General features: G+C 46.0%; 9 protein-coding genes across 9 annotated transcripts; 6 read left to right on the top strand and 3 right to left on the bottom strand.

Moving 5' to 3' along the window:
* The first annotated feature begins 416 nt into the window (after window positions 1-416).
* On the top strand, window positions 417-1217 carry V1508DRAFT_116035 (uncharacterized protein). Its single transcript, XM_066935891.1, has one exon. The coding sequence runs from the start codon at window positions 508-510 to the stop codon at window positions 1114-1116; it is 609 nt and encodes a 202-aa protein (XP_066796015.1). The 5' UTR covers window positions 417-507; the 3' UTR covers window positions 1117-1217.
* Window positions 1218-3123, top strand: V1508DRAFT_116047 (uncharacterized protein). The gene is made up of 3 exons (XM_066935892.1): window positions 1218-2727; window positions 2792-2935; window positions 2995-3123. Exons 1-3 carry the CDS (start codon window positions 1318-1320, stop codon window positions 3046-3048), a joined length of 1608 nt encoding a protein of 535 aa, XP_066796016.1. The 5' UTR covers window positions 1218-1317; the 3' UTR covers window positions 3049-3123.
* Window positions 2966-4108, bottom strand: V1508DRAFT_116065 (uncharacterized protein). The gene is made up of 2 exons (XM_066935893.1): window positions 3936-4108; window positions 2966-3881 (listed from the first exon to the last, which is right to left on the bottom strand). The coding sequence occupies exons 1-2, from the start codon at window positions 3973-3975 to the stop codon at window positions 3199-3201; spliced, it is 723 nt and encodes a 240-aa protein (XP_066796017.1). The 5' UTR covers window positions 3976-4108; the 3' UTR covers window positions 2966-3198.
* A 30-nt stretch (window positions 4109-4138) lies between these two features.
* On the top strand, window positions 4139-5197 carry V1508DRAFT_416825 (ubiquitin-related domain-containing protein). Its single transcript, XM_066940260.1, has 3 exons — window positions 4139-4494; window positions 4684-4728; window positions 4827-5197. The coding sequence occupies exons 1-3, from the start codon at window positions 4243-4245 to the stop codon at window positions 4842-4844; spliced, it is 315 nt and encodes a 104-aa protein (XP_066796018.1). The 5' UTR covers window positions 4139-4242; the 3' UTR covers window positions 4845-5197.
* V1508DRAFT_116105 (phosphatidic acid phosphatase type 2/haloperoxidase) lies at window positions 5031-6710 on the bottom strand. The gene has a single exon (XM_066935895.1). It carries the CDS (start codon window positions 6516-6518, stop codon window positions 5358-5360), a length of 1161 nt encoding a protein of 386 aa, XP_066796019.1. The 5' UTR covers window positions 6519-6710; the 3' UTR covers window positions 5031-5357.
* Window positions 6711-9716: 3006 nt separating this feature from the next.
* On the top strand, window positions 9717-10847 carry V1508DRAFT_116098 (uncharacterized protein). The gene has a single exon (XM_066935894.1). The coding sequence runs from the start codon at window positions 9919-9921 to the stop codon at window positions 10606-10608; it is 690 nt and encodes a 229-aa protein (XP_066796020.1). The 5' UTR covers window positions 9717-9918; the 3' UTR covers window positions 10609-10847.
* Window positions 10848-13968: 3121 nt separating this feature from the next.
* On the top strand, window positions 13969-16214 carry V1508DRAFT_416846 (major facilitator superfamily domain-containing protein; the record flags this gene model as incomplete). Its single annotated transcript, XM_066940261.1, has 3 exons — window positions 13969-14404; window positions 14481-15370; window positions 15418-16214. The coding sequence occupies 3 exons, from the start codon at window positions 13969-13971 to the stop codon at window positions 15742-15744; spliced, it is 1653 nt and encodes a 550-aa protein (XP_066796021.1). The 3' UTR covers window positions 15745-16214.
* Window positions 16215-16357: 143 nt separating this feature from the next.
* V1508DRAFT_416849 (multicopper oxidase-domain-containing protein) lies at window positions 16358-18615 on the bottom strand. Its single transcript, XM_066940262.1, has one exon. The coding sequence runs from the start codon at window positions 18269-18271 to the stop codon at window positions 16493-16495; it is 1779 nt and encodes a 592-aa protein (XP_066796022.1). The 5' UTR covers window positions 18272-18615; the 3' UTR covers window positions 16358-16492.
* Window positions 18616-21413: 2798 nt separating this feature from the next.
* Window positions 21414-22305, top strand: V1508DRAFT_416854 (grpb/dephospho-CoA kinase). Its single transcript, XM_066940263.1, has one exon. It carries the CDS (start codon window positions 21496-21498, stop codon window positions 22066-22068), a length of 573 nt encoding a protein of 190 aa, XP_066796023.1. The 5' UTR covers window positions 21414-21495; the 3' UTR covers window positions 22069-22305.
* The last annotated feature ends 36 nt before the right edge of the window (window positions 22306-22341 follow it).

Raw genomic sequence — 22341 nt, forward strand, 5'->3', positions numbered from 1 at the left:
TGGTTTTTCATTTACAGAGTCACTGACCATTTCTCCGAGTTCTTATCGTTTAGTCAATCGAACCGTGCGCAAGCTACAAGCGCACTGGCCTATTTAGGATACTTCTACGAACAATACGCCTACAAAGTCATATTTTGCTGTTGCTATAAGCTGTTGCTAATCCCGCCAATACCAGTTAAGAGCAAGCGATCACACCTGGATACGCGGCCCTTACTATTAGAGTCTTAATCTTGGTATTAAATTGGCGCGTAATCTGCAGCTCACTCTTTAATGGTACTTCAAGTCTATAATCATTAAATTCCATTAGTGCGCTTGGCGCATGGACCCTGAGACGCTGGGATGCTTCCGACGTGGAAACCATTTGCTGAAACGTTATCGTCACTAGCATCACTAGTGATACGTCTTCAGTACAACTACGACGACACTCGCTTGCCTAGCACGCGACGCGTCGCGTCATTCTGTAGTCTTTTCATAATCTAGGAGACTCCTATAAACCTGAAGTCAGCTATGGACCTCCCCAACTACGAGCTTGTCTCATACGCCCGCGCTCATGGAATTTCCACTAATCATACCGAAGTTACTTACTGGTCACGCTTGAATAGGTCTACAGTTCTGCCCGTCCAAGTACTGACGACACAGTGGCTTTCTACTCGAACTCCACAATATGTTTTCTTACACGAGGATTTGCAAACTGGCAACGAAATAATCGATTATACAGACCAATTTGTTAATGCCGAAGCTATTGATTTCAATGCCAAAGATTACGTCGAATTAGAGACACTGCCAAATGTTGCGGTTGAATTAATGAAGATGGATGAGCCTGAACTAAGAGGACCAGCAGTGAAGCCATATCTGGAACGCGTAGCGCCATTTGCGTATATGGGAGAAATGAAAGTCCAAGACCCTGAAGTTGAAGAAGAACCTATTTGGATTTCTGTGAAAAATTTCAAATTTCACTTTAAGGAGAAGTTACAGATTACTGCCGATGTCATGCACTGGCTTTCCAAGGTCACGACACAAACAGAGATTAATACTAATAAAGTCTTTATTTATTCTTCTCTAAATGCAAGGCCTTTGCTTTTGACGAGGATTGGAGTGAATCTAGAATCTAACTAATGAATTTAGCGATGTCAATATAGATTCTCGTCACCTCTACTGCCTCTGGAGCCCGAACGCGCGCCACGCGAGCCATTCGAGCCAACATCCGAACTTCTGACGTCAATTCCAGAGTCACCCTTATCTAGATGGTCAATATCCGAAGCATTAAGCCCAGCTTCGTCTCTTGCGCCAATTTCCACGACCGCGTCTTCTCCGCTGATGTCAAGGAAACGCAGGGTGCCGATGCATTTCTCGAGTCCCCTACTTCCGGCTGCGGCTACTGCCAAACGGATCAAGGACATTTTTTCATTTCCAGACGATAGTCCACTTGAAGCTGCACCTCCGACAGCGTATTCTCAAGTGCTGCAACGACGGGATTGCGAACTAGCCTCACAAATGCGACAAGACGCAGAGATTACCACATCGATTCTTCAAACAGAGAATATTTCTGAAAGTGATCTCGCGCTGAGAGTCGAAGTTCCTGTCGTTGTACCCCTAGAAACAGCGGTTCAGCGACGTTCTAGGGTTAAGATTGGTTTTCCAATGACTATGGAAGATATCAAAGGAAGGGTTAAGGAATGGAGAAAGGGCGGGAATGATTGGATTATTAAGTGGAAGCCTTTTGAATTTGGTAAAGAAGATGTGATGGCGCAGCAGCAAGGCGCGGAATGTATAGGGAACGGAGAGAGTGAGGATATGGTAATAGAAATGCTAACCGACAATGAACTGGAGAAAATGGAGGTTGACGCTGCGCTGCAGCGGTCCAAGACTGCCGATTGGCAGCTGAGCGACGAAGTCGAGAATGACATGGAGTATCTTCGATTCAAGGAAGACGAGGACAGTACTCGTTCGCCGTCGAATTGTCCAACTAAACCATCGGAGCGCATTGAGACATTAGAAGATCTCCTGGAATATCGAAAGTCAACTAATACACACCTGACAGTGGATAGTAACAGTGATATGAGGCAAGTGAACAAATTTCTCCCGGTTAATCCGTTTGAGCTTTACACATTTGAGTCAACAATTAGCAATGAGAAATCCACTGAGGACGATCCAGAGGAACGGGCACAAGCTGCAGAGAAAGTTCGTGAAGAGAAGCGTCATAGCGACATGATCAAGGCTGTCCAAACGCACAATGCTGCCATCAAGAGCTTGGGGACTACAGAGTTCGACCCAGAGACCAAGATCATAGTTAACACTACTTTTCTGAGGATGAATCGGATGATTTACTGTGATATCTTGGAATGTACGTCGGGACTAATTGCTATCGAGCGTGACTACGGTCCCGAAGAGGCCGATATTCTACTCTCGTCGTCGTGCGGTTTGTTGGTGTACTCATTTTCGCAGATTTTGCAGCGAGAACTTGACGGAACTCGCGTCGCTGTGAAGCGCGCAAAAGACATATTCCAGCGTATCGAGAGATTATTAATTCTTGTTCGCATTTCACCTAATATAAGCTTGAAAACTCAAAGTGACTGGACGGCTCTTGCAGATTTCATGGCGAGCTTGGCCGGCATCAGAATATTTCTTGTGAAGGACTCTGAAAATCTGGACGTCGTGCGTTGGCTGATAAACATATGCCAACAATTTGGAGGACGGGGAAATGGCATGGCGGATGTCGAGACTACGGTTTGATCATTTCCTTTCCGTTTTTAGTCAGATATTAGAACGAATCATTACTAACAGAGCGCAGTGGGAAAGATTTTTGCGTAAAGTCGGTGTGAATGCGTATGCTGCTCAAGAGATTTTGAAGAATATGCCTCTCAAGAGGTTTATCGAATGCGGACATGACGAAAGATTGAATGCATTTCTCGAATTGGTTGGACTGAAAGTCTTGGTAACAGAAATAAATTGGTCTATAAATCTGATAGTGGAGTGTAAGCTAATTATAGTCAGACGACAGTTTCAAGAGTTCTTAATGCGCCGTTATCCAACAGTTTCAGGAGATAAGCATAAATATCCGTAACATAGAGATTTGCGAAGTATTTTACATCAATCGACTTCTTTCTGTAATTTGCTATTGTACGTAACAGAAAACACGCAAAATGCCAAGTTGATACACAATACCTAACGCCGATTAACATGTGCAATAATGAAACACTAATTCTTAGAAAAGCTCATGCTATAGCCACCCTTTCCATCAGGCTGCATCTTAAACATATCCGTACTCAATCCAAATGGCCGTAATATTCCATTTCCCAACTCCTTCAACTTCCCCAACATCTCGGCCGTCTCTTTCTTCTGAGCCTCCTCGATCTTCGGCTGGATCTGTATCATCGCCAACCTAGTTTCATTTGTAGGCGATATCTCATACGCAAGTTTGTAGTCCTCTGCAGCTGCTTGCAAGGACGACCAAGTTCCAAGCTTCTCGTTGGCGTGAGCCCGCCGCAGTAACGGTTTCATATATTTTGGCTGCAGCTTCAGCGACTCCGTACTTGCTTCGACTGTATCCTTCCACTTCTCCTGCTTTGCATTGCAGGCTGAAATATTGCTCCATAAGACTGATCGGGGCTGGACAAGATATTTGGGGCATGTCGAGAGAGCTTCCCTATACTTCTCTATCGCCGCATCGTAGTCTTTATCAGCGAAGAGGGCGTTGCCTTGCCGCTTGATCTCGTCCGATTGTGTTAATAGCGACGCTTCCTCCTCTGGAGCAAACCGTACAAGTTTGTCTTCGTTATTCTCATTGTCGGAGACATGATCCGCTTCAGAGTTATGTGGCTCTGCGGCAGGTATAGGACTTGATGATGTGGATGGCGATTCCTGGGAAGGCTGGCTTGGCTCTGTTCAGATAACGTTAGCAGCATCACCACGTACATATTCAAATAAATGCATACGCTCTTCCGGTTTGTCCTCAAATGCCTCTAAGATAGCCATTGGCACTTAGATTAATTATGTGATCGCAATTTTTTAACGCAAAATCAATAATAGCCTGAACCAGCGCGATCGACAACACGTCCGCATCACGAACTAAGCCCTTACCCAAACTAACATCGTCCACTTTTGTATGCGACCGTCAGTTTTCTCCTGCACCCTTTGATCTCTACCAGTAGCGGCATATCTACGGGCCTTTCCTGTCCGATTTGACGGACTACCTCATACAGCCATTGAAGTCATTCTTGACAACTAGAATTCATACCGAAAATGTCGGCCGACGACAATACGACCCCCAGCATTCCACAAGTTAAACCCGAAGGTGCGGCAACACCGTCTGGCGGGGAGCATCTTAACATCAAGGTCACAGACAACAACAATGAGGTCTTTTTCCGAATTCGAAAGAGCACTGCTCTGAAGAAATTAATGGATACCTTTTGTGAGCGACAGGGTAAGGCGCGGTCCAGTTTGCGATTTTTGTATGACGGAGAGAGAATCAACGAGACAGATACGCCTGATGCGGTAGGTTGTTTTCAAGTTTCCCTTATTGCGGACAGTGTCAGAGATGATAGGATGGCGAAAAGAATTGCGGGATTATTAATGATGGAAAAAATGGGGAGACGTGGTTTTTGATACGCGTATTAATGGATGGATTGATACATACCCTGTAAGGTGCCATATATGAAACCTCTGGCTAATGCTTAAATATAGCTAGGAATGCAGGACGGCGATACTCTCGAAGTGCATCAAGAGCAGGTATGTATGCCTAAGTGCAAGCAACGGTCATTGATTCTCCCTTGGTTTTGTTATTATATAAGAAGACTGGCGTGGCGGCTAATGTAATGACTGGTCAGATCGGCGGTTCTTTCTAAAGATCATTTCTCACCAACTCAACCAATTGCCACACTGCCATTCGGAAAGATATCATGATTACAGCAAGCTATCCACCGTGAGTTAATAAAGATATCATGTCGGGATTAGCTTGTATATTCTTATAGTTTTGTGATTATATTCGTTATACGGAATAAAGTATATTGAAGTTTGTATTTGTATGTGTGTATGATGTACTGCAATATATTTGATGATCTTCTTGCGTGTCATTTCTTAGGAATGTGTTACTAGTACTTCGGTTTACAGTTCCCGAATATATTTTTGACCAGAGGCGATAAAAGGATTGCACGTAAAATGGTCTCTGAAGAATGTACGAACAGATATACAGGACGACTACATTATCATTTCTATTCCTAAATTGCAGCCATCGTCATTCATATGAATGCCGTATGAACTGAGTAGGCACCAGATTTGCAAATGCATGTAACTAACGGAAATTAAATTAATAATCGGTCCATACAACGTATATGTAATATACATACAAGTTCAATTAATTACTCTATGCTCGACCGAAACGGATTCTCCGAAGCATTGCCAAGGCCCTTATCAACAACGTTTTCGTTGTCGTCATCTTCTCGTAACAAACGTGAACCATTGCTTGAAGATCCAGAAATTTTCACCCTACTATTTGAGGACGATAGATTAGCCCCCCATTCTTGTTCTCGAAATTCATCAAGTGCATACTCTTCGGGAATATATCCCGCTGCACCACGGTTAGCGTACGGTTGCGACGAAGTTGGCCTGCGCCTGAAATCTCCGATTTCAACGTCGACGCGAGACTCATCTTCACGAGACATGGAGCCATCTATACCATCACTGACTTCTGGAGATACTTTTGTTTCGCCCCATGATCGTATGCTCCACGCGCGACCTTCTCGTGCGGTATCTTGAAGACTCGGGAAATAAAGTCTATAGGCCATCCAGGCTGTGCCGACACCTAGCAAGCTCCCGAAAAGCACATCAGTACCATGATGTCTATGATCTAACAAGCGCGATGTCGCAATCGCACCGGCTCCCAGGGTTGGGAACATGACCAAAACTGTCTTCCATACTTCGCCTTTATTGTCGTACAACGATAGTTTTCCGGCCCAATAAAGCGACAAGTAGAAGAGACCTGCGAAGGCCGTACTACTGTGTCCCGAGGGCCAGCTTCGCCAACCTTCCTCGAGCACCGATCTGTTCGTTTGCGTACAAACATCGACGGTGCTAAGTCCGAACGGATATCCGTCTGTGCTCCCTGCAGCGGGTTGACAACGGTCAATAGCATCAGGACGCGGCCGGCCCACAATAGCCTTTAAGGTTGTAGTTATCACGATTGTCATTGTAATGCTTAGAGCAAGTCCCAAAATCCCGCAGTTAAGTTCCCAAAGTCTAGAGCGTAGCGTAGACCGATACCGAAAGAAATCGATCACGAGTGACCAGAAGGTGATGATACCGGCGGGGACGACAATGCTGAGGATGCAAGCGAGGGCGTATGAGACTGTTTCTGGATTTGCAATTGGATACTGCAACGTAATGTCGGTGAGCGCAAATCGGCTAAAATTAGGCGGGAGCGTCGACATGTAGCCCCAGATGGCGATGAGCGTGACCAAGGTTACGTAGTCGAAAGCGTAAGAGAGCAGGATACGCGTATGGGAAGCTCGTCGTCGCGCCATTGTGTATGTCAGTAAATTGAGTAGCAGCAGGAGAAATCGGGTTGGCGTCGCTTATATTGACAGCCAGTTGTCATGCGACAGCTGTTCCTATAAGAGTGGAGTACGTTGAGGCGCACTCTTTAAAAATAAATGCCGCGTCCCTGTGCGGCTGGGGCGGTGCATTGTTTGCCGCCGACAGAGCCCCTTTACTGTTAATTCTGATACTTCATTAAAAAGCCAAATGAGGGGTCGTTAACGCGCTAGAGTGACGTCGATCATTATTGATATACTCTACAAAATGGAAATACTCTTACTGAAATCAGCGGATATGTACTCGTAATCTGAGACTTCTCAGTGGTGAGTTTATGAGCATATAAACGCTTTTAACTGGCAATCAAGCGACTAGCTAGGCTCGTACACAAATGATCTAATCGGAAATAACCTTCGAAGATGGTTCAGCAACGGACAAGTAATATCTAAAAGGCACATTTATATCCATTACTTGCTAGGAGATAAAGTATGGCAGCTAGATATAGTTATAGAAAACGCTGACAAGAACTGACTGATGATGTAATATAAGAGACTATATTAACAAGAAGCTATTTGAACTACATGTATGTTCCAAAACCAAGTAACTCTCAATTCAACACAAAGAGCACAAACAAAATGGACAAATAGAACTCCTTTCACCGACTGGCAGCAAAAGAAATTTGTTCTAAGACAACCATGAGCACGCAGAGCCGTCATTGACGACGTGAATGATTGTGGAGAAAATCTAACATCAAACCGTGACTCTAGGTGCCTATGAGTTTTTGACATTAGAAAAAAAAAGGAGGAAACAAGAAACGCAAAATTGAAAATTTGCACTTGTAGTGCGACGGGAGTAGGGTTCTGATAGGTAGGGTTTGACGAGTGCAGACCATGGATGATTTACGCTCTCTAGAACAACCGTCTTCTGCTTTGGCTATATTTAATTTCGTTGACTTGAGAGAGCCTATATACTTCTCAAATTAATAATGTAAGTTAACTGAGGAGGAATTCAATGAGATACGAGGTGATTTTAAATAATCAGGACACCTGAACTATCACTTGAAGTGGTTCACAGTCCAGTATTCATCGCCTCTCGAGTTTGCTGCTGTCCAACGCCAATTCCCTCTGAGCAGTCGCAGTAGCTTGCATATGCCGCAGGTCACGGTAACAAATCGCTAGAAGCCGTCAGACGAAGTGTCTGGTAGTCAGCGGGTCAAGCTTCCTGCAAAGGTTATGATTGTTGAGGGACCACTACTGCGATATTATTGGTATTGCAAAGCCTGACCGTGACGACGGCCAAGGAAACCGTTAGCCAGTTCTCATCAGCGCGAGGGTCCAAGAGATGCACGTCAATTAATAGAAGCATAGTGGAGTCAAAGAAGAAGAAATAGATATGAAAACAACCAGAGGGTAGAGCACGGTTGAACTGTGGAAAGGTCTACACAGAGCAATGAATTGTCGATTACCTAAAATACAAATCTGCCCGAACAAGCGAAGTTCACAATCTTAGTGGAATCGTGAGGAACACCATTGTAAAGCAAAGTCATAGCAAAAATGACACAAGCAACAAGCATCAGAGGCCGACAAGGACAATGGAAAGTATATCAACAACATCTGACCTTGCGATGATCATTGTAGTTCAATGCGAAAAGTGACATATCCTGACGGAATTGAAGCAGCAGTCGACGTAAAGGACTATGATTTTTTTTCGGTGCGTCGATAATCTACCGATGGATCGCAATGTCTGTATGACTGTCCGGTCTCAAGGAATTAGCTAGTGCAAGTTGAAGTTACGCTATCATCACGGTGTCCAGGACGGGTCAGCCCTAGGTAGCCAATCTGCCACTTGGTACGCCGCATTTGTCGGTTCCTTTTCAGCTTGCCTCGCCCTCATCATGATGTGTCGCAGACAAAGACATGCGAGGGCTCGATCAATATTTATTCATAGCTGCATTACTCTTGTCTAAGTCGCCGGTGTCCATTTTGCAGATGATAGAGTCCGATATGACTTTAGATTTACTAAAGCCGAGATATATGAGATCTTGTCTCATCTTGATCAGATCGAATGGAGCCAACGCTGCCGTCCGGACCCACTGATGGCGTTTGGCGTCGTCCTCCGCCGGCTTTCATATCCGATTAGGTACAGTGATCTACCCAATATTTTTGGGATGTCGCCAAGTTGGCTCTGCTGTGTGTTCAGGGACGTCATTGACCATCTAGTCCGTCGATATCGTCGCAAACTAGAGTGGGATAATTGCCGACTGACGCTGGACTGTTTGCTGCTGTATGCAGAAGCGGTTAGAGCGAAGTGCGGCTAGCAAGGTGTTTTAAAGTCTATTCTAAATATTCTGTTAGAAGACGTGGAAATTAGTTTTCGACAATAACACTCATACTCTTGTTTGTGGCACAAATAAGTTTCTCATACATAAATTCAACTTCCACTCCCGTCGTCCAGTCACTCACCGTCCTCCTCCAAATGCCGATACTCAGCTAAGGATTGCGGGTGTTTGGATTGGTGAGTTTTCTTTTTGTCTCCTGTTCGATACGGAGTCATTGTTCACCAATATTTGCATAAATGGAAACTGAGAGACATAATTTCGTGAATAGCACGGGAGGCATACGTCCAGTCGAAGACTGCAAACATTCTAATGACGGTGTATCTCGCTTCCAAGTTCGCAAGCAAGGAAATCACCAGCATCGCCGTGCATCCCGGAAGTAAGTGGGAAATCTAACTATCTTTTTTCGCTCCAGCCTCCGTCCCTTTAAACGACGGAAGGGGCAATTTCAGTTTGGTTGACACTGTTTCGAACAGGTATTCTGTCAGAATTGGTCAGGTGCTTGGATGCGGAATCAAGGGCCAGTGCTATGTCGAAAATGGCGAAGGGTATGATTAAATTTTTATTGACCTATGCGTCATGACGTGAACTCCCTCTCATCCTCAAAACAGTATCAGACTTCGAAAGGATTGATGCAAGCATGCACGCCATAAGCTGGATCGCCGTAAACACAGTACACGCTGCCGCTCACTGGTAATCAATATGCTAGAAGCCTTGTGACTATTGTAGACCTCGCGCTGGTGCACAGTTGGAGAGACACTGTTTTCAGTTCTGTGAAGGATGGTACAGTTGTCGGGACTAACCTGCATGCACCATAGAACGAACCGTTTGAGCGTCAGAATGTTAAACTTAAGGCAAAGGCGCTGACTCTTAGTACTGTTTCAATGAAGATGATAAGAGGCAGGATGTCGATAACAGGCCGCAGGTTGAGTCATCTTTGCATCATCAAACTAAATGACTCAACCCTTGGAATCCAAAGTATAAGTCCTTGTTAAACATCAATACATTTCACTGAAAACATTCTCCTCCATTTGAGCTATTGCGCGGGACTCACCATGAAGTACACGCTCTACATCGGCAATAAGCGCTACTCGTCCTGGTCCATGCGACCGTGGGTCGTCCTCAAAGCGCTCAACATCCCCTTCGAGGAGAAACTCCAGTTCTTCAAGCCCAGCCTACGCCAGCCTGACTTCCTGGCCTTCTCTCCAAGCGGCAAGGTCCCCTGCCTCCACGATTCTTCAACCTCCATTGTCGTCTGGGACTCCCTCGCCATGTGCGAGTACATCGCTGAAGCAAACCCTACCGCCTGGCCGGCCGAAGCCGCTGCCCGCGCGTTCGCCCGCTGTGCATCCGCAGAGATGCACTCGGGCTTCAGTGCCATCCGTGACGAGTGCTCTATGAACGTCGGGCTGCGGATCGAACTCGGCACGCCGAGCGAGGCGCTGCAGAGGGACATTGACCGGTTCAACACCCTGTTTAAAGAGGGGCTAGGGAAGTTTGGAGGGCCATGGTTGGCGGGCAAGGAGTTTACGATTGTGGATGCTATGTTTGCGCCGATTGCTTCGCGGTGTAAGACGTATGGCATTGTGTTGGATGGGGAAGCAAGGGAGTATGTAGAGAGGTTGTTTGAGTATCCGGCGGTGCAGGAGTGGGTCAGGGATGGAATAAGGGAGACTCAGAGGGAGCCTTTTCATGAGGATGATTGTTTGAGGGGCCGGAAGGTATTGGAGGATTTAACTGAGTGATTGCGTTCCTATCAACACCTATACTGATGGTGATTTGAAATGTGTTCAAGTATCCACAGATGGCTGTCTCGTTTCATTGCTTGATATTGGCAGAGAGGGTATCTATTCAAGAGTTTGTCATCTACTGTCCACGTTATACTTAATAAAATGTGGCAGATAATGCATTCAGCCTACTTCCTTACTGATCGATATTCAGAATAAATAAGAGACTCAAATGCGTCCACAGCGCAGATGAAAAGAAATGGATGATGACGAACCTTGGTGATGATGGATGATCCTCTGGGTATGGGAGTTGTCGCGCGGGATAAGCTCGATCAGATTCCGTTCTCATTTAACAGAGAAAAGAGAAAAAATACTAAGTATAGTGCCGATTTTTATCGTTCCAAGCATCATCCTGAGAGTTGACCAGAATCTGGGAAGGATGACCAGATTCACATGCCCCGCCTCTGCCAGATACCAGACTTACAAAACCTGAAGTGAGTGACGAATCTACTGCGTCGCTTGCAATGCTTGCTGTGGATGACGCGTCTCTTTACTCTGATTCTCAGCGTAACACGATCGCGCTCGGACGGGGTTTGCCAAGGCTCGTATTCGCCCCGAAAACAATAAATAACTCAATTATAATTATTCGTATATTAATCACAGATCGGACGTTGCGCGGTCGTGGACGCGTCCGTCAAGAACTCGCAGCCGACGCGCGCTGGCTCCTGTGCCTCTCGTCTGGTTATAAGTACGGCCATCCGTCCCAGCTGCTCCTCCCTTTGCTTGTCATCGTCTTGCGAGAACACTGACGGCGGATTCTCAACTTGAAGCGAGAACCAACTCGGCTTGGCCGGCGACACGGTCTACAGACACAAGAAAGGAGCAGGGGGCCTGTGAACAGGCTGAGATCTGGTTCGAACACATTAATTTACAATTCCTACAATTTGGTCATTTAGTTAACATGCTAATGCAGGCAGACAGTGTTCTCGACCTCCCCGCAAGAGGCGGCCTGGGGTCACTGATGCCAAGATGGCGAGAACCAAGCCACGTGCTTGCTTCGGTCTCGACGACGCGCCTCTTGTTTGTCCAAATGGGTGTTCTTTTTTTATGTATATATACATCCGAGCGTGGCTGATTGTCCTTGAAAGCCATTAGGGGCTGTTTTCGTCTTCCGGGGCCGCACAGGAGAGCACCAAGGTGGTTGGTCATGTGCGGAGGCTTGCATCCTCGCTTAGTGGTGCAGGGCGTTCCCGGGGGTCTGGTAGGCCGTCTAAAGCAAGCGTTCTCAGGAACAAAGTTCGTAGACTGATCAACACAGGCAGCGACCTTCTAGGTTTGCGGAGGCACGCGTTGAGTGCCGAGACGATGAGGAAATTGATGTTGCTGATAGGGATCGGCACAGATACGAATTTTCGTTATCCATATCCGTAGCCGTATCCAGGTAACATATAGTTATCCGTATCCGTATCCATGTCCAGAAAAAATGGGCTTATCCGTATCCGTATCCGTCATATCCATGGATATCCACGGATATCTACGGATATTCACTCACGAATGACATCAAAGATATTGCAACCGTCACTAATATGAAGTTATGAGTCAATAAAACTTCGTATAATCCTTAAAATCGGTCCGGCGATCCATACAAATGAACCCGGCTCACCTGGCTCTGCAGATGAGCTGGTCTAATATACGTAATGGATCAGTTTATATTCAGGATATATAAGCTGTTGTTATTGTTACGGTTTCCACATTTCGTGCCCGATTCTATTATTGCTCTGATCGACTGCCTGGATCATAAGAACTAAAATTTATTACCAGATTTATAATTAAGAAAATAAAAATATTTGATAACTAACGGGCGACGCTTGTTAGTTGCCTTGCGGATATATGTGGTTTCGAGCCTGGTAGTATGGAAGTGCTCCCAACCCATGACTTTGGCGGCATGCTCTATCCTCGAATGACTGGCGAGAGGGAAAGATGGCTGTCAGCATCGCTTGCGAGAACTTGGAAGCAGATCCATCAGGGGATATAATGTCATCCGAAAATGCTGTACTTGTCTGACTCACCTCAAGGCGGCGACGAGAACGTGGACCTTCGTCAGAGTCGCCTTCAAGGCGCTTCGCTCTAGGTGGGCGCTGTTGTGTATTCTGAGATTGATAACTGGAGTCCATCTTACTTTGGGAAACGACAATGATCCAATAGCTTTGCTTTATCACTGTCAAGTTAAAGACCTTGATCCATATGAGCTTGTCGGCCGTCTCCGCGTCTTAAATATTACAGACTTCTCATTCAATATACTGTAGAAGGAAGTAGTTTTACATCGCTTAAAAGTCCTGAAGGGAATACATAGTTATGCAAGATCCACTCTTGGGACCAATAGAGATCCACTGAGAAGAGCCAGTAGAATCCACCACCGAGACCACATCTCCGGATATGGTCAGTCGATAATGGCAAAAGCCGCGCAAAGAACAGAACATAAAGTAATACATACGCAAGATCCATTTTGGGACCACAGCGATAGGTGAGTTGGCGCGAATATTTACCAGCCACAGATAAATCACATCGCAGGATCCGATCAGTCAGTGCTGCGGCTCAGACGCCCTGCGAATGCTGGACGACATTACTAAGTTCCTCGAAAATCTACTGCGTAAACCTGGCTGCTCCTTATGGCAATATTTCCCGACACAGCCGGAAAATTCTTGCAAGATAACTTTATTTATGTGTCTTATCCGTGGGGATATCATCTAGGGATATGACTAATCAAGATTGCGTGATCCGTATCCGCCTAATGTCTATCCGTATCCGTAATTATTGACGGATATCCGCGGATATATCCGTTATCCGTGTATCCGTGCCGATCCATAGTTGCTGAGGGCAGTTTATAAGGGTGGGCAGACGAGGGATCCCAGATTTCATATTGCATATGTTTTGAAAATTTACGAATAGTTATTACGAATAATTTACGTAAATTTTATTTTTTATTCGTATTCGCATTAGTAACATTCAGTTATTCGAATATATTCGTTATTCGTCAATTTGTCGCGAATTCGGTGCGTAATTCTTACGGTCGGATAATGCGGAACGAATCTGCGAGGTGTGAGGTGCTAATTCGCATCGCGGCTTTAACGACGCCGTTTTAATTTCTCGCCGGCTAGTGGTCAGTGCACTAGCTTACTTGGTCTCTTATGACCATTGTTATCCCAATATCGACCGCAATTTTCGTCCGGAGTTAAAGCCGAACGGTCTTGTTTTTACCCCCTACCTTATATGACTTCTGTAGCATCAATGCCAAAGGATCATACTCACAGGCGACTCTCGTTCCTAACGACACTTTGGATCTCTTACACTTTTGTCTGATACGGCACCACTAAATTGATGCAATCATATCTACAATACCGAAAAATCGGCAACGCTGTGCGCCGGCAGCTTGGAACAGATCAGGAGAAGACTAATGCCGACATACGCCATTCAGCGAGCTCACGCGAGGCGGAGACACCTGATGAGGATGATGATCCATATCCTGCCGACCATGTCATGCGTTCAACCATGGGTCATGCCTTAAATGGGATCCAAGTTCGGGACAGGACTACACTTGAAGGTAAAGGAGGACGTGTTTTCATTGTTGGCTGGGATGGCGAGTGTGATCCAGCAAATCCGCACAATTTTAGTAAGGCCCGACGAGTGATGACGACCTTAATCGTGGCTGCTGTCGGTTTCGTAGTAGGAATGGCGTCATCTATCGATTCAGCAGTTCTGCCACAGGCAGCCTCGGATTTTGGAGTCAGCGAGGTTGCGGAGAGTTTAGCAACAGGTATGTTCAATTTTCCATCGGTTGTGATCAAGACTGCTCGTCAACAGTAGCTGTCTGACTGTCAAAATGTCCACAGGTATATATTTAATCGGCTACAGTGTGGGCGCCTTGTTCGCTGGACCCTTCTCAGAGACTCTCGGTCGAAATATGATTTACATATCAACTCTCGGCCTGTTTTCGATTTTCATCATGGCCTCTGCTCTCGCACCCAACTTTGGAGCACAGGTCGTGTTTCGGTTTCTGGCAGGTTTTTTTGGCTCTACGCCATTGGTGTGTGCCGGAGGCTCTATTGCTGACATGTGGGATCCGGTGGAAAAAACGTATGGCTTTCCCATCTTCGCCATTGCTGGTTTTGGAGGTCCTGTTTTGGGTCCAGTGATCGGAGGTTATGTTGGAGTGGGTCACATTGGCAGCTGGCGTTGGACAGAATGGATCTCGCTCATCACAGCGGGATTGGTATTGTCATTAGTGGTCCTCTTTCAACCAGAAACCTACGCACCAATTTTATTGAAATGGAAGGCTCGTCATCTCAGGGAGATCACAGGTGACGACAGGTATAGGGGAGAGCTCGAGATCACCCACAACACGTTCTGGACTCGCATGAAAATCGCCTTGAGTCGGCCTTTTACGATGCTCACTGAGCCAATCATCATATTAATGGCGCTCTACTTGACAGTCCTTTACATTGTCCTATTTACATTTTTGGACGGCTACACATTCATCTTTGCAGACATCTACGGAATCTCGCAAGGTCTTACAAATACTATTTTTGTCGCAATGTTCGTCGGTATGCTCTTGGCGACTGTGCTAGTACCCCCTTTGTATCGACATACCAAAAAAGATATGGCAAGCGTTCGGGCCAAGGGAGGGTCACACATCGACCCCGAAATCCGGCTTTGGTTTGCGATGCTTGGAGGCTCTATGTCAATCCCAATATCTTTGTTTTGGATGGGATGGACAGATTTTGTATGTGACACAAAGAAGTTGATTAGCTATGGCTGACTGTGCATAAGGTGTCTATCAGTATCTGGTCTCCGATTATTTCCTCCGCCATGTTTGGCTACGGGGTTATCTGCGTTTTCCTCAGTGCCTACATGTATATCATTGACTCGTACGAAGTTTACGCTGCGTCGGCCCTAGCATTCGTTACCCTTCTTCGCTATGCTTGCGCGGGCGGAATGACTGTCGTTGGGATCTCGTTCTACAAGAATATGGGTACGCATTGGACTTTAACGATCTTGGGCTGTATCAGCATGCCGCTAGCGCCGATCCCATATATTTTTTATAAATGGGGTTATCTCATTCGACGTCACAGCAGACATGCTGTTGCACGAAAATGATCAAGTATATTTACGCACGTAGCCGCCCGTACGTTGTGAGGTGGTGATTGTGCAACTTTGGAGTGGCAGGACGAGAACTCATCGCTAGTAGAACCTGTACTTGGAAGCATTTATCGGTCCCTATAAAGTTGGAACAGGCAATAATTGCAATGTTGGCAGAGCGTATATGCACAATATGATAGAGAATCCCATGAATCAGTTGATATATAGTAAGCACTAATGCATCTCTTTTAGTTACCCCTAAAACAACAGACACCACCGTCAAGACTCACTTTAGTTCCAATGACTCCGGTAGTCTTCGATGTGATTTATATTTTTACTACGAAAGCCGCAGATTGACGCTCAAATCCACTTGAGTAGCACTTTATGTACCGCCATGCCTTCCGCGCATAGCCACGAACATTCTGAACCCGAATACTGCTTAAGATTTTCGGTATCCGTTGGTCAGAGTTTCAGGGTTGAACCCTGACTGCTGGGCCACACCATTGCTTCTGGGCGACGCAGACAACTGATGCGCCCTTTAGCCGAGCGGGCACGACACGGGATTCGCGATTGAGGATAAAGGAGACTTACGTTTCGCCGGCTGATAATTGTATGTAGTGCAGCAAATTGAGCAGCATATAATATATTTAGGCAACTGCCTCCTGACGACAAACTACAATTAAAAACAGAGTACTCAAGTGATACCTAACCCATAGCTTGATAATATTTCGTCCCGATGTACGCAATATGCTGTTACAGTATTGGCTCAGAAATCAATGACACTTTCTGGTATTCTTGGTATGATTTTCTCACGGTCTTCCAGGATAACTGCCCCCATTCCAGCCATTCGATGTACATTAACATTGCAATGGAACATCCATGCCCCGGCATTATTGGCAACGTAGCGAAAAACAACATGACCTCTTGATGGGGCAGTGTACGTGTCACGATAAGGAGGATTCGCGAGATTCAGTGTCGACGAGCCACCTGCAATGGCTGCCTCGACACTTGGATACCCAAATGAGGTGTTACTCTCGCTAATCACCCAGAAAGTGTGTCCGTGGAGATGCATCGGATGAGACATAATGTACCTGTTGTCAATGATCAGATCGACCACATCACCGATTTTTATACCAGCTTGCACGATATTTGTCCTGTGCACGTCCTGTGCCCATAGTGAGGGAGTCATTAGCTCCATATCAGGTAGCATCAGTGTACCATTGTCCATGACGCTGAAGTCAACCATACCAGTACGATTGAGAGTGAAGTGGATAGTCCGCTGAGCTGGCCCTTGAGGTGGCTTCACCCGCTCGTCATATGGTGCAGCAGCCGCTTCAATGAAGGCTGGCATCTGGGCATTCAAGAGATTTCCCCCTATGTCCTGATAAACATCGTTCGTGACCGGGTAATCCTCTGGTTGAGCAGTAGTCGGCATGTTGTACGACAGCCAAGCTATTTGTTCCGTAACTTGCGCTTGCGCTGTACCGGCAAACCGAATAGCGAAGACACCACTATTTTTCTGGGTCGGTACTGCAATTATATAACGACTGCCGAGGCCGGCATACATTTGCTTCACTTTCAAAGGCCGTATAAAGGTACCGTCGACTTGCAAAACCCATATGTCATGTCCATCGATGGACAAATGTGTTCCGAACTGACCTCCCATGTTGATTACGTTAAACATTATCCAATCAGATCCATTGACATAAAATATCTCTCTGTCGGTATTTGTAGCCTGGCAAGGGGCAGAATATCCAGGTGCTTCGAGGGCCGCATGGTCTATGCCAGGGTTGCCGTAGAGGGCACTAATATCTAGACATCCTAGTGAATCGAACTTGGATTGCACACCAGTGGTTGCGCGGAAAGAAGCGAGTCGGCCAGCACCTGCTGCGGTGATGGTCTCATTCGATGGACAGGTCACGCGGCCCTTACCGTTGATTAGATATCCCAAGATGCACGCTGGATCAATCCCATAGTTAATCGTTTTTTGGTAGATCGCGTCGGTCGGAAGCTTTGTCCAGTCCATGATATAAAGAGGGGTAGGGTTGATTTCCTGAGCTCTAAGTATCCCAGTAGCAGTTGTGTTTGCTTGAGTAACTTCGTCGTAGGGCCTGAGTGTGTCCGGTGCAGGCCTAATGTAAACCGGGCCCTTTATTCCATCCTGATAGTAAGATCTCATGTGAGCATGGTACCAATACGAGCCATACTGCCCTTCTGTTGTAAAGTTATAGGTGAACGACTCGCCAGGAAAGATCGGCCTCTGGCTAACGCCAGGGGTACCATCCATCCACGGAGTACCATGTTGGCGGATGCCGTGGAAGTGGATTGTTATTGGTACCTGCAAGTTGTTGAATACGGTTGCAGAGATCGTGTCGCCTTCATCGGCTTCAATCAGAGGCCCCGGATGTTGATTATTGATGAGGAACATCTCCCGGTAAAAGCCGTTTGGGGCCTGATATGTAGAAGTCAAATTTAGAACGTACTTGCGTAGTACTGCTGAATATACGGGCAACACCAGAAAAAATAGCAACATATACTTGGCCATGTTGGTGTTTGCGATAAACGCACAAAATCACCGTGCTAGAGGGGAGGAGAATGCGTCAGCTGCATGGAAAGTGCGGGCCAGAAAGAAGAGGAGAGGCATTTACACCTCCCGGTCCGTATTAGAATATCCAACATCCGTGGTCTTCCGTGGTCTTCAGAACAGAAAAGCAGAAAAGTTTACATGCTCCCGGTCCGTTGTAGGGCAGGGCATTATTGGTCACCAGAATGTTTCGGCGATGTTTGGATTCCTTACCGTCCTAGCTGCTTTATCTGGATTAATTGACGAGATCTCGTTGTACTGATAGTGGATATCTTCAATATAGAGGTGTTGGGCGTTTGAGTTTGAGCTGCATGTGTTGGCAACTTCCCACTTTGGCCGAGCCGTCCCACGTGAGCCAACCCGAAATACGAAACATGATCAGTTATAACGAAGTGTTCAGGGAATTGAGCAACCACTGATCATCCCAACCGCCACGTTCAAAGCATCAGCAAGTAGTCTCATAGGGTTGGCACATATATTCGCAGTTTTGGCCTGAGAATAAAAATCGCGAGTATGTCACTGCGTTTTCGAATATTCGCGCATATATACCACATATATACTCTGTTTAGTTGCGCATTGCAGAATAGAGAACCGACGTACCAAGGGAAGTTGGTCTGTAATCTACAACACGAGATGCTAACCGTATAGAGTGATTTTACTAGTACTTTATATCAGATAGTTCAGTCAGCCCTTAAAACGTGGAATGGAACTATATAGATATACTTTTATGAGTGAATTAGTTTCGCAGTGCACTTATAGCTCTCCTTATCGTAAACACAGGAATAAGGGTATGTTTAGTGGAGATGTCCAAGCGCAAGGGATCTTTTTTGCCAACTGATCACGCAAGAGTTTCAACTCTAGAGCCCTATAGAAAATTTCTGACTGCACTCTGACGTTTGATCAGAGTCACTCGGTTGGCAATAAAAAATTTGCAGAGCCGCTTTAGAGAATGTGTTTGGTCACTCTGACGACTCGGCAACGAGTCAGTGAACAAAGTAAGGGGCACTACCCACGCAATAAAAACAGGTGGACAGAGTCGCTTGATCAAAGTGACTCTGCTGCCGCACAAGATCTTCTACAGTATTTCGACATACAAGTCACTCGACGAGGATCACTACGAGAGTTTACAGGACAGCTTGCCACACAGCTACGTTACTACTACTATATTTATTGAATCACAGCATACACAGCAACTCGAGCCAATAGGTTTAACAGTAGGCAACATGTTACTATACCAAATTACGCTTCGGGAGCGAGACTGACGCCGGCTCAACCCTCCTAGCTCTCTCCAGATTGGCGACCTGCTTTTCTCTGTTGGCAGCCTCAAGATTGCGCGACTCCGCTATCTATGATAAATGAAACTATTAGCAATTTGTTGATATAAACTAAAATTAGTATTTTTACCTGCAGCGTGGGTGTGAGAGCCCTATAAGATTGCCGGCAATTTATGGCCGCAATGCCCTGAACCCTAAAACCCTGGACCCTGGCTTTGTTCGTCGTTAATTACCGTGCTAAATCGCCAACTAAATGCTCTTAAACGTGTAATTTTCAACGCTGCCATCTTCTTCTTGCGAAAAAAATCGGAGAGCTCCACCGCGGCGTCCAGCGCCTCTAAATAAAGCAGCTCAGCAAAGCTATCCAAGTAGCCCTTCACAGACCAGTTGGAATTGATTCAGGAACGTTGCATGCCAGTCCTGGAGGCACAAAATTAAATGGGGCAATACGCAGCCTGTTAGCTTCGGTTAGATTAGCTATAACCATTAACACTTACTTACGGGTCAAATCCAAGACGCCAAAATGAGGCAATTTATCGAACCCGATCGCCGATCTTGGATGCGTTCGGTCGTTTTTGGGACAACGTCTGTTGGAGATCGGTTACGTCCGGGGTAGGTTAGTCTCCACTTCCAGGTTGTTGGGGCCCGGTTCTCCACTTTTGGGTGACTGGAAGTTATATTGGCTAATCTCTTCGTTCAGGTTGTTGGAGCTCAGATCCGTGTATAGACAGTTCTTAGGTGCCGAATGTGGTAAAGTACATTCGGCGGCAATGGTGGGCGGGCGGGGTTGCTTGAGGACTTTGTTTCCGCTCATTTGAGGAGTGCTTTTATGTATATATAGACGTGAATGTAGGTTAACAGGTCGTTATCGAGACCTGACTCTCAGCTCCCCTTCCATAGTTCATTCAGCCCCTATGTCATTTTCTCACAACCGTCTGCGGCTGTTTGATGCCGGCGTGTCGCTCTAGGACGACCTTTCCTCGGAAGTGCAGCTGCAGGATCCGAAGGTCTAAGAGTATCGCAGCATCTAGATGCTGAAGGACCGAGGTACTCAGGATGCATCCACCAGCGAGGATCAAAAACAGTAGAATATGGTACCATATCGACTGTAATGCATAACTTGATAGTTTACTGCAACAATTGAATCCGCAATCGAAGGCAAAGAAAAAAGATGGCAGGATGGGGTGATTGTTCGCGGAACGGTGGAGAAGGAGAACTTGAGATGGGAGAGGATCGCGCGTAGTAGGAAATAACAGCAGTGTAGCCGCCTGTTTGGCTGTGGCCTTGATAAAAATATACAATATGTACCTCTCGCGGCCCGGGAGCAGTTTCCATAATATTCGCGCAAACCAATACCATATAGGTTGATAAAGAGCAAGTCGCTTAAACGTGGCCAGTAACCGGAATAGTTGGGCTTAAGATCCAAAAAAAGGGCAGAACGCCTGTTTTAAGGTTTAAACATCAGGGCTGCCACAGTAAAATATAGGGCAAAGGGTTATTTTTGCTTATCACGGTACGAGACGTAAACTCTATAATTGACTACTTTACCTCCACAACAGCCAAATGATTTTGCATTTAACGCTCACGGTAAGGGTTTATTTCAGATTTTCGCGCTCCTTATCTACAGTTTATCGGAAAGATATCAAATTTCCGAGTATGGTCCGTTTGTTTATTAGGTATATTTCAAGTATAATATAATAACTTTCTTCGCGAGTGCGTGGAGCCTACGGGAATCCTTCTCCGCTCTCTCTAAATATAGTTTGCGTTCGGCCTTCAGCGGCGCTTTGACGGCCATGACTACGAGTTTCTGGATTTTTTTTGGGTTGGGGACCTATTGAAATACCCTTCCCACCATTCTTACGTACTCATTTTACTTGTCACAAAGAGTCACAAAATAAAAAAACTGCAATTATGAAAGTGGTCGTCTTGCCGCACAATCCGACCTGGATCGTCGAATTCAGTAACGCGAAGGCGGAACTCGAAACTATCCTGAAAGACGTCAAACCTCTGTCGATAGAGCATGTAGGCAGCACGTCGATCCCGGGCCTGCCGGCGAAACCAATCTTGGACATTGATATCATCGTGACACGTGAAGCTTTTGATGCGACTCGCCAGGCAATGGTTCAGGCGGGCTACTTTGATTGTGGGGAAATGAATGTTCCGGGAAGGTTTGCCTTTCGAGAGCCGGGATTTGGGCAACGTGATGCTGCAACGGGAGTGTCTCTTGGGGCGATGAGGAGGAACACTTATGTGGTTATTGAGGGATGTGTAGCGCTGAAGAACCATCTGGATATTAAAAGGATGTTGTTGAGTGACGAGGGGTTAAGAGACGAATATGGGCGGGTGAAACTGGCGTTGGCGCAAAAGGAGTGGGCTAATATTGGGGAATATGTAATGGGGAAGAATGAGATTCTTTTGAAGATTTTGCAGAGAGCGGGGTGGAAAGGAGAGGATTTAGATGAGGTGAAGAATGCTAACAGTTGATTACGTATCCGATCTCAGATGAGGTAACCTAGAAAAATCTGTAGTTAGTGAAGTTAGAAGTTCATGATACTAAAAGTGTATTCTATACTAGTCAAGAGGACTCTCCATATCTTTTGCTTGAACTTTTTTCGTTATTGACAAATGGCGTCATAGACTGCACTAGGAGCTGTTAGAATAGGTGAAGATACTCCCAAGGAGGAATAGCGAGCTGCTAATTTTATCTGTATAACTTTCGAAATAATCGCGTCCCCACAGAACAGCGCTGCAAGCTGA

This window comes from Lipomyces doorenjongii (genome assembly GCF_038497915.1).
Source record: "Lipomyces doorenjongii strain NRRL Y-27504 unplaced genomic scaffold V1508scaffold_22, whole genome shotgun sequence".
NCBI lineage: Eukaryota > Fungi > Ascomycota > Lipomycetes > Lipomycetales > Lipomycetaceae > Lipomyces > Lipomyces doorenjongii.